At 47.0% G+C, this 14,080-nt stretch overlaps 2 protein-coding genes and 1 long non-coding RNA gene across 3 annotated transcripts; 1 reads left to right on the top strand and 2 right to left on the bottom strand.

The window, feature by feature from the left end:
- The first annotated feature begins 1,683 nt into the window (after positions 1-1,683).
- On the top strand, positions 1,684-2,982 carry LOC123106031 (probable membrane-associated kinase regulator 4). Its single transcript, XM_044528231.1, has one exon. It carries the CDS (start codon positions 1,918-1,920, stop codon positions 2,854-2,856), a length of 939 nt encoding a protein of 312 aa, XP_044384166.1. The 5' UTR covers positions 1,684-1,917; the 3' UTR covers positions 2,857-2,982.
- A 2,719-nt stretch (positions 2,983-5,701) lies between these two features.
- On the bottom strand, positions 5,702-7,068 carry LOC123086107 (uncharacterized). The gene is made up of 4 exons (XR_006440449.1): positions 6,830-7,068; positions 6,631-6,747; positions 6,260-6,357; positions 5,702-6,182 (listed from the first exon to the last, which is right to left on the bottom strand). It is a non-coding gene; the product is annotated as an uncharacterized lncRNA (long non-coding RNA).
- Positions 7,069-9,416: 2,348 nt separating this feature from the next.
- LOC123106015 (cilia- and flagella-associated protein 298) lies at positions 9,417-11,895 on the bottom strand. The gene is made up of 5 exons (XM_044528214.1): positions 11,541-11,895; positions 11,375-11,436; positions 10,267-10,396; positions 9,897-9,994; positions 9,417-9,814 (listed from the first exon to the last, which is right to left on the bottom strand). The coding sequence occupies exons 1-5, from the start codon at positions 11,734-11,736 to the stop codon at positions 9,779-9,781; spliced, it is 522 nt and encodes a 173-aa protein (XP_044384149.1). The 5' UTR covers positions 11,737-11,895; the 3' UTR covers positions 9,417-9,778.
- Positions 11,896-14,080: the final 2,185 nt, after the last annotated feature.

Below are 14,080 nucleotides of genomic sequence, written 5' to 3'. Positions count from 1 at the left end.
ATGCTATAAGCATGGACGACCCCCGTCCAGGGGTTGTAGCCGCCGGCCCAGGGTGGCGGGGGATGCTGCCCGACGTAGCGGGGCTACTGGGGTTGGCCGCCGCCGCCACCTTTCCCTCCTCCTTGGCGCTGGCCGCCGCGGCCGCGACGGCGATTCACGACGTTCCCGCCATTGTGCGGCGGTTGAGGCGGCTGAGGCACCGGCTGCGGAGGGGGGTGCTGCATGGGGACCGGCTGACGAGGCACCAGTGGTGGTGGAGTCGGAGAGAGGCCGGCGGCGAGGGCAGTGTGAGCGGCGCGGGTACGGAGGTTCTTCATCCGCCGTTCCTCATGACGAAGATAGGCCACCGCCCGCTCGTAGGTGGGGTTGGCCATGAGGCTGAGATTGGACGCGGCGTTGCCGAAGTCCTCGTTGAGGCCGGCGGTGAGCGTCGACAGGAGAAGCTTGTAGGTGGGCTTAATTTTTTGTCTTGACCAAACAAAATACATGCGCTGTCCCCTGGCAAGATACTTTCCCATTGAAAAAACATTCTGCAGACGAATTGCTTGGTGAAACAAGAGGGAAACGATTATCCTACTGCTTCCTTTTCATAAAGATAATACTAGACCAAATGGTCATTAGCAGTAAATAACGATGGCCTACTTAACAAATGGTTCATGTGGGAGCGACTCACGCAGCTCACTTGCCTGGCTACACACAAGCCCTGCCTGCAGAGCGCACGCATACCCAGACCCCCCCACCCCTTCGGTCCACGAGCTCCTCACCGAGCCACTGTTGAACCTCCAACCCTCTTTTGGACCAAGGCCAAAGGCCGGTCAAACTAAACCAAGCCACCATTGCGGCATTGTCCCTCCCAGCCTTGTGACCGCATGAATGCCCTGCCCCCTTCCCGCAACTTTTCTCCGCCACACCACTCCAAAAATTACTTACCGCATTAAAAAGCTCGCAAAGAGCCAATCATCCCGGAGGTACACCGAGAACAATGAAGGCCCATCAAGAGATAAGTAAAAGACGGTAGAAAAACGGCGAGGCCATGATGCGGTGTGCAGTGCGCTGCTGCTGCTGCTAGAGGGGGGAGAGCTTTGTGTAGTACGTAGTACTAGAAAAGAAAAGCTCACCGTCCAGCGGGTGGTGGTGCTCCTCATCTCATCTACTCCGGCGTGCCGTCTTAAAAACTGCTCAGTCCTGGCCGTCTTTTGACCGCTTTTTTTACTACCTATCACCGGACGCTACCGCGGCGTCCTCCCTCTGCTTGCCGCCCTTTGCTTGCTGCGCCTATCATACCGTCACATCATGGTCTTTGGGCGGCAGCGGAGCAGATGGATGGATCATTGGAAACATTTCTTGGTACCCTGGCCGAATTGAATTGGATGGGACTTGCCATTAGACGGAACATTTCTCGCCACTGCTTCCACTGCCTCTGGACTGTACATTAGGGGTACATACAAGCTAAAAAATGAATACTCTTCTGATTTTATTAATCAAAATAGCTACACCACACCCTGCTAGCTTCGCTACTGCAAGGATATTTTAGGAAGTTGCTCAGAGGTCTACGAAAACAAAGTTCAGTATATATACTAGTATAAGCACAAAGTTGAAAGGACAAAAATAACAAGCCAAGCAGAGCGAGACGATGGAGGCAGAGACATTTCCAATTTTCTACATAAAGAGAGACAGAGCCTCCAGCGCCACCTCAGCGGAGCCCCATGCCTCGCTCCCCCAATAACTTCACCCCATTACTGTCTCCCTCCCCTGCTCTGCGATTGCATTTGTGGTGCTGCGTTCCTCCTCTACCTATACCTAACCAACCCCGACGTCACAGACTCCCACAGCTCCGGCCCCCAAACCAAAACCCTATAAACCGTCTGGTCTGGCCTCTCCCCACCCCACCCAAAGGTTGCAGATTCCGGTGTGGCAATGGCGAGGGCCCCGACCATGGTCGTCCAGGACGACTACATCGACATGGACCTCTCCGCCTCCTCGCCCAAATGCGCGCTCCTCGAGTTCGAGTTCCAGAGCGCCGGCGGGGGCGGCGCTGGTGTGTCCAGGCGTAGGGAGGAGGCGGCCTACGCGTCGCCGGCGGACGAGCTGTTCTACAGGGGCAAGCTCCTGCCGCTGCACTTGCCCCCGCGGCTGCAGCTCGTGCAGAAGCTGCTGCAGGAGCAGCAGGTGAATGTGCCGGAGATCAAGCCGGCGGCCGTAGCGGCGGCGCCGCCTAGTGTGAGCGCGAGCGCGGGCGCGGATGTGGAGGACGGCGGCGACGGCAAGGCGGGCGCCAAGAGGTACTCTTGGTCCAAGAGGCTGAAGCTGATGAAGCGGTGGACGTCGAGGGAGTACATCAAGTCCCTCTTCCTCGCCAAGGCAGGGGACCTCGGCATCGGCAATGGCGGCTGCGGGAGGGAGCGGGCGAGCCTGCTGGACCAAGACGAGCTCTGCAGCCACCGCAGGTCCTTCTCCGGCATCATCCGGAGGGTGCGCCTGGTGGTGGCGACGAAGGCGGCCGCAACGGCGCCGCCGGGGACCTCGCCGCTCTGCTCGTCGTCCGCCTCGTCCTCCTCCTCGTCGACGCCGTCCTGCGGCAACGCGGAGCGGTTCTTCCTCCGGCCGAGGGCGGCGACGATGCCGGTGCTGAAGCGGAGCAGCAGCGCCGGGTCGGAGGAGGGGGCCATCCAGGGCGCCATTGCCCACTGCAAGCGGTCTCACCAGCAGCTGCTGCAGCAGGGGAGGAAGAGCGCCAGCGGCGTGGTGTTCTACTCCGTGGCCAACACCCCCAGGATCTCCACCTCCGCCGTGGCCGTCGCCGCCGCCGCCGCCAACGAATCCTCGCAAGAGAGGCAGGAGATGTGCAGGGGATGAGCCTCGAATGTTTTCTTTTATTTTTTCTCCCTTCTTTCTTTCTGCTTTTGTGGGGGGAAATGTTTGTGAAGATGAGCAATGTGCCTGTGAATTATTTGTGAGGAATCAAGAACTTCTCTTTGATTTTGCCTTTATTGTCCATGTTCATCTCTTCTTCATTCATGTGAATGGATCAGAAGCTCTGTTCTACTACTAGCTGTGTGACTAAAAGATCAAGAATGCTTCCACCATTGATTGATCTTGACAAGTGTTGCTGGGACTGGGAAGCATCATATGGCATTGCTACACCACATTGAGTGAACAAACTATTGTGTGTGGGGGCAGGGGTGAGCGTACGGCGCTGTGCTGATGAATGGTGTGCTAGGGTGGCACTGACTTGGTGGCAGATTTGATTCCACTCAAAGTACACACTACTTGACCATACCCTCTCCTGTGCAAAATATTCATTCCAATCTGGTGTTATAAATTAGGGTCATGCATGATTTCACCTACCTCGCACACATTGCTCGATCTCCATGCCTCTGCCAACTTCTGCTCCACGCTGCATCTCGCCATGCCTTGGCTTCAAAACAAAGGCTCTGTGATGTACCACTCCCATGGTTCTTTGATGTACCACTCCCATGGAAAATGATTGCTTTTCTTTGAGCTTACACATGGCCGGCCAATGGAGTAGAAATCATCCAAAGCTTTTTGTTGTGGTGAAGATGGTTAGATGACCGTCCTATACTCCTATCTGCACATCCAAAAGGAATAGCCAAGCATAAACTACTGCAAAGTACACTGTTGCAAATTAAAAACTACAATGTGGGCATTGTAACTAGTACGTACTACTCAAGAAATCATTTGAACTTTTGGGATTGTGTCCTACCAGAGATACTTAGCTTTATTTGTTTGTTGGAAACTAATTATGTATTGTATGAGAGATACCTGGAACAGTTGGAAGGTAGCAAGCAATGCTGCATAGGGCGCTGGTGAGTCACTGACAAAGCCACACAGCACAATAGGGTGGCCAAAAGGCTCGCAGCCTTGGCTTGTGATGATGATTGCCAGTTCCCCAGTCCTCCCCTCCACCACGGCTTGTCCTCCATCTCCTTCTGATCGGGACGTGTCATTGTCACGCAACGCAAGCACACCACAACAACCACCACCACCACAGGCCCGGCCGAGCACGAGCCGGAGCCAAGGAGAGAAAACACAAAGCGCACGGGAGATTCCCCTCCTTTCACCGTCCATCTCCGAGTGACAGTTAACAGCAGCATCTTGGAACCGGACCGCATGGGGCGAGCGAACGAAACCCTAACGCAGGCAGAGGGAATCTTCCTTCCCGGTGGCCATTCGGAAAAAGGCCTCGCCTTTCTGTTGCTCGGGCGGAGGGGAAAAGCTGGAGAGAGATTTCCAATCGCAACAAACCGCTGCAAAAGGGGCCTCCCCCTCCACTTGCGCTGGCAGCAGCGCTCGCCGCTTTGGTTCGTGTGCGCGAGCCCATCCATGGCTAGCCGGCCGTGCAGAATGATTGCTTCCTTCCTCGGTTCCTCCTGGGCTCCAGCGAGCGAGGCCACGCACAGATACGGACCCAAAGCGCGGAATCAGCATCCAGAAACAGTAGACCCAAGTGCCGCTGCTTGTACTGTAAGTATTGTTTTTCGGCCACCGGCGTATTTGCAAGCCTGAAAAAAGTGAAAATACCATGGAGGCGGCAGGGGTGAAGCAGAGGAACAATGGAGCCACTGTTGGGTTGCTTGCTAGCATCTGGTACAACACAACATTGGTTATTTTCAATGCATTGTAGTAGGAGAACGACAGGGGTGGCAGACGGTTTGACCGAGGGGTCAAAGTTATGGAGAGAACGCATAATGTAATACGGGCATCTCACTGAACCCATGGACCGAGATATGCTTGTTTATCGTGCTGATGGCAGTAGTGGTGGTAGGCTAGACAAGCAGCACAGTGAAATGCAACTAACTGCAAGGCAGGACGGGACGGGACAGGACAGGACAGAGGCGGGCTTCAATGCCCCATGAAGCAACAAACTTACTACCTAGTCTCATGTGACACTTAGGGCGGTAATTTTATACTGTATTATGTGCAGGCAGGCAGGCATTTTTTTCCCTCTACGGGTAGTAGTACAGTAGAAGACAGGGGATGAGACAAAACGGGATTAATACCTGTGGACAGCCAGAGAGGCGCCATCATCCTTCCCCCCACACACCTGTTGCATTCCAACATCAGTACTACCACAGGTTAAGTCTCCAGCGTCAGTACTACGCGTTAATCTTTTTTTTAACACAAGGACAGGTTAATCTTTCAGTGAGGGGGACATGCCAAAGCCATACCTTGGCCGGTTGCTGAGTCCTGAACAGTGTAGGTTTCCCACGAGCGACGTTGCCCGAGTCCTGACTGATTCCTCCGGTTGCATACGCCAAGGGTTGGGTTCAGACAGGCACCGGCCATATGTCACGTGTGTGTATAATCTCATCTCGCCACTGGAAGCTCCATGATTGCAGCAACGCGCATCCTCTCTGGTTCCTCAGTCCAGAATGGACTTCACATTCACAGAGCCTCAAGTATTTTTTTGCCAGTAGTTATAGGAGTACCCCACGTTGTGTTTCGCCTTTCACAGAATCACATAAACACATATCCTTCCATATTACTCCCTCCTACGTAAAGAAATATAAGAGCGTTTATATCACTAAAGTATGTCCGTAAAAAGTAAAATAATATAAAATGATCAACTACAAAAGCACCTGCTTAAGATGCCTGCAACCTTCCTGCAATGTGGTACATAGTCTATCAGTGATGAGAAACCTAGATACCCAAAAATGCTTCACTTTTTGCTGCTCAGAGTGTGTTTGTTCATTGGGAGCTCTAGAGACATGCATGTGAGGACAGGTAAGCTAAATACAACAGCAAAGGTTGAACCAGATTGAGGATAAATGGTGCAGGGGTGTTCAGGGCCCCCCATCATGTAGGCAGCTGCTGCAATGCTAGATAAGCTGGGCTACTTCTCTAGACACGACAAAACTGAATCAGGGCACCGCACTGAATAACAAGCAATTTGCAGATACGAGTGTGTCTACCATCTGATTCCATACTCCCAGCTTCAAAATATCACACGAGTGATGATCATCTAGCAGGAAATGCAATTTTCTATTAGCTAGTCTTATTGCACAGAACACAGTTGAATCATGATTTAATGTATGGCTCACAGCCTGATGCCCACAAATACATGTTGTCAATCGGTACACACAGCTGAAGAGGATGCTTGCTTGCTTGTTTTCTCGTGAAAATGAAAAACAGCTTACATGCGAATAATTAGCAACAACAATCTGCATAATTCAATACAAAGTAGTAAGAAACTAATCATAAACTGAAGCAAATGCCATGCACTACAGCTGTGTGTTACCTCTTTTTTGTCATTAACACCAATATACCCAGATAGCTTCTTATCTATAGCTAGCTCTTTTCCAGCTCACCAAAGTTGTATGCTGTTATGCTTTTCATCTGGATATTGTTGACAAGAAGGAATTGAACGATAAGCACAGGATACCGTGTTCCAAACAAAATGGAGAGATAAATTTAAATTCTCAAGGGAAACTTTGTCAAGTTGAATAAAGGTTGATATAGGTTTTTAAAAGATTATGATAGCTCACTCAAACTACAAAATATAAAAATTAACCTATCTATTGTGGAGTTCAGTCTTTCTCCAGGACAACCATATCTACGTTACAGTTTTCACAAATTTGCATCTCTGTTATCTGAACTCGTCCGTGTTACCTGATTTTGGATGTTGCAGACAGGAAAGGCCTCCGAAGTCTCTTGTAAAGAATTAGCAGCTGTATTACGTTCCCTTAGAGCACAAGGGGACACGAATTTGTTATGACGTACTTGTACCTGGAATAAAATTCGGACAGATCTCGCCATAAGAATTTCTACAGGTATAAGACAGGGGATCAGACAAAACAGGATTTAATACCTGTGGACAGAGAGGCGCCATCTTCCCCACACCTGTTGAATTCCAACATCAGCACTACAGGTTAATATATTTCCTCGCACAAGTAGAGGTTAACCTTAGTGGGAGAGACAGAGAGACATGGCAAAACCATACATTTGGCCGGTTGCTGAACAGTGCTGGTTTCCCATGAGTAGCATTGCCTGATTCCTGACTCCTCTGATTGCATTCAGACAAGCACCGGCCATATGTCACGTGTACAATTTCACAATGCACAGCTCCATGATTGCAGCAATGCACATACTCTCTGGTTTCCAAATCAAGAATTGATTCCACAGAACCATAGGTATTTTGAAATGAATAAACCATGGGAGTAAAAGTTTTGCCTTCGACAGAAACACACATATTTTTCAGTAACACATGTAACAAACAGTCCCTCCGTCCCAAAATAAGTGTCTTAACTTTGTACTAACTTTGGTACAAAGTTGTACTAAACTTGAGACACTTATTTTGGGGCGGAGGGAGTATTAAGCAAAATGCACTCAAATACGGTATCATGAACTACGAAAGGGATCAAAAGCACCTGCTTAGGATGCCTGCAACTTTCCTGGTATATGGTACGTAGGCTATCACTGATAAGAAACCAAGATGCCCCAAAATGCTTCACTTTTTCCTGCTCAGAGCGTGTTTGTTCAATGGAACTCAAGAGACATGCACATGAGCACAAGCAAGCTAAATACAAGAGCAAAAGTTGAACTAGATTGAAGATAAATAATGCAGGCATGTTCAGGGCCCCCCCTCCTGTAGGCAGCTGCTGCAATGGTAGATAAGTTGGACTACTTTTTCTGGACGCAGACAAAATCTAATCATGGCACCATTCTGAATAGCAAGCAATTTGCAGATATGAGTTTACCATCTAATTCCATACTCTCAGCTTGAAAAATAATCATACGAGTGATGATCACTTAGCTGGAAATGCGATCTTCTCTCTCAGCTAGTCTTATTGCATATACAAAGTTGAATCATGCTCAAGTGTCGCAGTCACAACTTGATGCCCACAAATAACTTGAATATAGTACTATTGGAATCACTAAATGACTATACATTCATGGTTTTAAGCTGTTGATACAGGTAGTCAATTGGTACATACAGCTGAGAGGATGCTTGCCTGCTTTCTCATAAAAATGAAAAACATCGTACAAGCGGATAATTTGCATAAACTGCAAAAAATTCACTACTATGCAATATCAATGACGGACAGGACCACACTAAGGGTTCATTGGGAGGCTTAGCCTGATGACAATCTGCATAGATTAATACAATGTTAGAGAAAAAAAATATCCATCACAAACTGAAGGAGATGTCATGCACTACAGCTGTGTGTTACCTTTGTTTTATCATTAACACCAATATAGTCCGATAGCTTCTTATCCATAGCTAGCTCTTTTCCAGGCCACCAAAGTTGTATGCTGTCAAGCTTTTCATCTGGATATTGTTTACAAGAACGAATTGAGTAGTAAGCAGAGCATATCCCGTGTTCCAAAGAAAATGGAGAAATAAATTAAAACTCTAATGGAGGAATAAAGGTTGATATGCTTTTAAGAGATTCAGATAGCTCAGTGAACCAGGAAATATACAAAATAACCTATATATTGTGGAGTCTTTCTCCAGGACAACTTTATCTAAATTACAGTTTTCGCAAATTTGCATCTCTGGTACCTCAACTCACTCTTGTTACCTGATTTTGGATGTTGTGTACACAAGGCCTCTGAAGTCTCTTGTAGAGCACTAGCAGCTGTTTTTTCAATATTCTTGATATGTTCCTTGGCTGGTTGCTGAATCCTGAACAGTGTAGGTTTTGCCTGAGTCCTGACTCCTCCGTCTGCAAACGCCAAGAGTTGCATTCAGACAAGGCACCGGCCATATGTCACGTGTATAATCTCACGATGGACAGCTCCATGATTGCAGCAATGCACATACTCTCTGGTTTCTCAATCCAGAACGAATTTCACAGAACCTTGAGTGTATTTTGCCAACAATTATAGGAGTACCACACATTTTGGTTTGGCCTTCGACAGAAGCACACATGTTTTTCTATAATATATGGCACTAATGGTAAGCAAAATTTACTCAAATGTAAAATCAAGAACTAAGAAAGGGATAAAAAGCACCTGCTTAAGATGCCTGTAGCCTTCCTGCAATGTGGCACAGTCTATCTGCTCAGTGATAAGAAACCTAGATACCCAAAAAATGCTTCACTTTTTGCTGCTCAGAGCGTGTTTGTTCATTGGAGCTCAAGAGACATCCATGTGAGGACAAGCAAGCTAAATACAACAGCAAAAGTTGAACCAGATTGAAGATAAACGGTGCAGACATGTTCAGGCGGGGCCATCATGTAGGCAGTTGCTGCAATGCTAGATAAGTTGGACTACTTCTCTGGACACGAGAAAATATAATCAGGGCACCATTCTGAATAACAAGCAATTTGCACAATGAGTTTGTCTACCACCAGATTGCATACTCCTCCCAGCTTCAAAAGATCATACGAGTGATGATCATTTAGCAGGAAATGCAATTTTCTCTCTTAGCTAGTCTTATTGTACACACAGAGTTGAATCATGATCAAATGTATTACTCACTCACAGCTTGATGCCCAGAAATACCTTTGAACATTGTACAATGAAACATTCAGTGATTATACTGTGACTGTTTTAACCTGTTGATACATGTTGTCTATTGGTACATGAAGCTGAAGATGGTGCCTGTTTGTTTTCTCACGAAAATGCAAACAACTTACATGTGCCTAATTTGCATAAATGCATATACTACTCAAAAGAAAAAATCACTACTCCCTCTATCAAAACATAAGACGTTTTTCAATACTCTTTTTTGATACAAAGGGAGTATAAAAAAATGTTTTGTATTTTGATACAGAGGGAGTAATAGGCAATATCAACGACCGACAGGACCACACTAAAGGCTCGTTGGGAGGCTTAGCCTGATGACAATCTGCATAGATTAATACAATGTTAGTAAAAAAAATCAATCACAAACTGAAGCAGATGTCATGGGCAATACAGTTGTGTGTTACCTTTGTTTTGTCATTAACACCAATATAGTCAGATAGCTTCTTATCCATAGCTAGCTCTTTTCCAGCCCACCAAAGTTGTATGCTGTCACGCTTTTCATCTGGATATTGTTTACAAGAACGAATTAAATACTAAGAAGAGGATATCCCGCGTTCCAGAGAAAATGGAGAAATAAATTCAAATTCTAAAGGAAACTTTGTCAAGTTGAATAAAGGTTGATACGCTTTTAAGAGATTCAGATAGCTCAATGAAACCAGGAAATATACAGAATAACCTATGTATTGTGGAATTCAGCCTTTCTCCAGGAATACTGTATCTACATTACAGTTTTCGCAAATTTGCATCTCTGGGATCTAAACTCATTCGCGTTACCTGATTTTGGATGTTGCGGACAGAGGGCCTCCGAATTGTCTGCTAGAGCATTAGCAGCTGTCTTTTCAATATTCTTGATATGTTCCCTTAGAGCACGAGGGGACACGAATTTGTTATGACGTACTTGTACCTGGAATAAGATTCGTATAGATCTCAAGTCTCAACTCTTCAACCGAAACATTTCAGCAAGGACTATCATGATATATCAATTCTTAAAGAGTTTTGTTTGATTAATAATAAGGCAAGGGCTAATTTAGCTTTCATTTCCCAATCTGGAAATACTGACCAAGAACGAAGCAAATTACATGGGCATGTTCAGAAACAATTATTACACGATGTAGCTGAGAGGGAAGTCAAACCAATGTACAAGACTCCTAAAACACGAAAGTTCTGGCTACCAAATAAGCAAACGCAGGAACGCGCTAAGAAACTCTAGGCCAAACCAGCGGCCTTTATGTAGCAAACTGTCGATGGTCTGTGACATAGCAGAAGCTAGCTTTTCATCATCTCCATTTTCTTGAAGACTAAATAAAAGTTCTGAAATGATCGTTATTCAAACAAAAAAAAATCAATGGTTTCGCTTGTTAATGTAACAAATGTCTACAAGCCCTTTAAACTGCATGCCAAAGCGCCATAGACAGTAGCGGGACCGGTTCATTCACAAGTATACACACATGACTCCTTCCCAGACACTAAGCTCCATTAAAACAAACCATGTTTCAGTGTCAACATAAAAATTATACAATAAATAAAAGAACTCATTAATTCTTATTGGCTGGTGCAACCTCAGCTAATCATCCTATTCAGTAAATTCAGTACAATGTACATGAATGATGTAGCAGCAGCATAAGTTCATCACACCAGTAGGCAGGGGCAGTACAAGTAACAAAATCACACATTTGTACAATTCCCCCCTTCATGGAGCTCAGTTCTAAGCCTGATGCACTCAATCAATTGTACTAGCTATCGACATCGATCCACACCTGAAGCCTCTCGCTACAGAACATCATACTCCGAATTCAATCCCGCGAACAAATCGACAGAACTGGAACGAATCCAGGCATCTGAGTTGAGAAAATACTGAACCGATTCGAGAAGGCCTTTATACCTTGGAGGCGTAGGCTTCGGCCTCCGACAGAGCCCTCTCCAGCTCGCCGCTCGGGCACCTCTCTGCAACCGCAACAAGAACAGCAGCGTGTCAGTCCGAATTCGATCTCTCGCCCGTGGCAGGCAGCGGCTAGCGCGACGCGGCGACGGGAAATTCTATCACTCGCCTCGGAGGCGGCGGCAGAGGGAGAGGACGCGGGCCTGGAGGCCGGCGGTGCCCGCGAGCGCGGCCGCCACGTCCGCGACGGCGGCGGTGGCGGCGCACTCGTACAGGAACTCAATCTCCTCCTCTACCTCCGGCGGGGGCGGGGACGGGGACGAGGACGAGGAGGAGGTCGACGATTTCACGTGCAGCACCACCATGTCTCGCGCTCCGTTGCTCCGGCTGAAGGTTCTGGAAGCTTCCTCCGGCTGGGGGAGAGGGGACGGCCCAGCGTACGTGGTCAATGTGTGACTCCAAGGAGGGAAGCTAGCGGCCGTTTGATCATAATCACACGGTGGAGAGTGAGACAAGCATTTTGCAACAGAACAACTCGAATACCCCGGTCTCCTTCGGCTCTCGGCCTATTTATATTTTCTTCGCCTTGAAGCGCAATGCTGAGAGTAGGGTTTCTACAGGTGTGGTTTTCCTCTCGTTCCTTCATTTTCCTTATTCTGACTTAGATCTTTTTCGACTTTTTTGGGTTTTTCCTTTGTTTTTTTTGTTTTAAAATTTTAAGACATGATTTATTTTAAGATATATATTGATACTTCTAAATTTTCTGAATAATTTTTGAAATGTTGAACGTTGTTTGAATTTATGTACATTCAAAATCATTAAACATACTTTAAATTAGTGATTTACAAAAAATCATGATTTTTGTAAATGCTAAATATTTTAAAAATTCATTAACACATGTGCACTTTATGACTATTGTTTGAATTCATGGTCATTTAAAATCGTCAAAAACTGTTTTTTAAACCAAACAACACCATTTGGTTTTTTCATAAACAAATAGTAGCGACTTGATTTACGGGAAGTAAGCAGTAGTGAGTGGTTTCTCTCAACGAAAAAGCCCGCGCAAGGTGTCCACACTATTGGGGTGACTCCGTGCATCTAGCATGGAATAGGAGCTTGCAAGCGCTAGCATCGGATCGCAGCAAGATAACTTTACATGGGCCAACTTGGTGAGGCCTGTAAACTTGGTGCGGTGGGAGCATTATGCAGAGATAGCATGGATTTTTTTAAGTGTTTCTGCATTTGTTTAATGATACCAACGGAGGAGGATCTGGCTGTTCCTAACCCGGAGGCTCAATTAGTGGCGGTTCTTCATGCAATCCCTGATTGGACAGTGCCATACCTAGCGTATATGACCCAGGGCGAGTTACCCGAGGACGAAGTTCTGGCCAGACAGATAATCCGGCGGTCCAAGTCCATGACTATTGTCAATAGCGAGTTACACCATTGCAGTGTCTCAGGGGCGTTTCAGCGTTGTGTTTCTCCTGAAGAAGGCTGTGAGATCTTGCGTGAAATCCACGAAGGAGATTGCGGTCATCATGTCGGTTTAAAATCCTTGGTGTCTAAGGCTTTCCGACACGGTTTTTACTGGTTAACAGCTCATGCTGATGCGGAGGATCTGGTCAGGAAGTGTGATGGCTGTCAGAAGTTTTCACACCGAGCTCATGTTCCGGCCCAGGAATTGAGGGTGATTCCAATCACCTGGCCGTTTGCAACTTGGGGGCTGGATATGGTTGGGCCTTTTAAGGGGTCCAAGGATAAGAAGACCCACCTTCTAGTGGCGGTTGATAAATTCACTAAGTGGATGGAGGCAGAGCCAGTAAGCAAATGTGATGCGGCCACGGCGGCTCAATTCATGAAAAAGGTGATTTTCCGCTTTGGTTTTCCACACAACATTATAACAGATAATGGCACGAATCTCTCCAAGGGTGCTATGGAAGAGTTCTGTCAACGTGAGCACATCCGGGTTGATGTGTCCTTAGTGGCTCACCCCCAGTCTAATGGTCAAGCAGAGAGAGCTAATCAAGAAATCCTGAAGGGTATCAAGCCCCGGCTCATGGTCCCTTTGCAGAGGACGCCGAGTTGTTGGGTGGAAGAGTTGCCTTCCGTATTATGGAGCATTAATACCACCCCCAATAGATCTAGGGTTATACACCCTTCTTCATGGTTTATGGAGAAGAAGCAGTTCTCCCAAGTGATATTCGCCATGACTCGCCCCGAGCGACAGCTTATGTTGAAGCGGACAATGAAAGAGCACGCCAAGATGCATTGGACCTGTTAGATGAAACACGGGATATTGCAGCACCTTGTTCGGCGATTTATCAGCAAGACCTGCGGCGTTATCACAGCCGCCGGGTTAAAACCAGAGCTTTTCAGGAAGGCGACTTAGTGCTCCGGCTTATCCAAGATCAAACTGACATGCACAAGTTATTCCCACCTTGGGAAGGGCCCTTTGTGGTCAGCAAGAATCTGAACAATGGGTCATACTACCTTATCGATGTTCGAGAGCACAAAGACTCACGCAAGTCGGAGGAGGAGACCTGCCGTCCATGGAATATTGCTCATCTTCGGCCTTACTATACCTGAGCCATAGGCTCCTATCATGTTATATATTTTTGACAATGTACATATTATGATCAATAAATAAACCGGCATCCTTGCTAAAGCGGGCCCTCTGTCGTTCGTCTTATATATCTTTTTTGGGTACAT

The sequence above is a fragment of the Triticum aestivum genome, chromosome 1B (genome assembly GCF_018294505.1).
Source record: "Triticum aestivum cultivar Chinese Spring chromosome 1B, IWGSC CS RefSeq v2.1, whole genome shotgun sequence".
Lineage (NCBI taxonomy): Eukaryota > Viridiplantae > Streptophyta > Magnoliopsida > Poales > Poaceae > Triticum > Triticum aestivum.
Note: the sequence above shows the minus strand (reverse complement) of the source record. Positions and strands in the feature narration are given on the sequence as shown.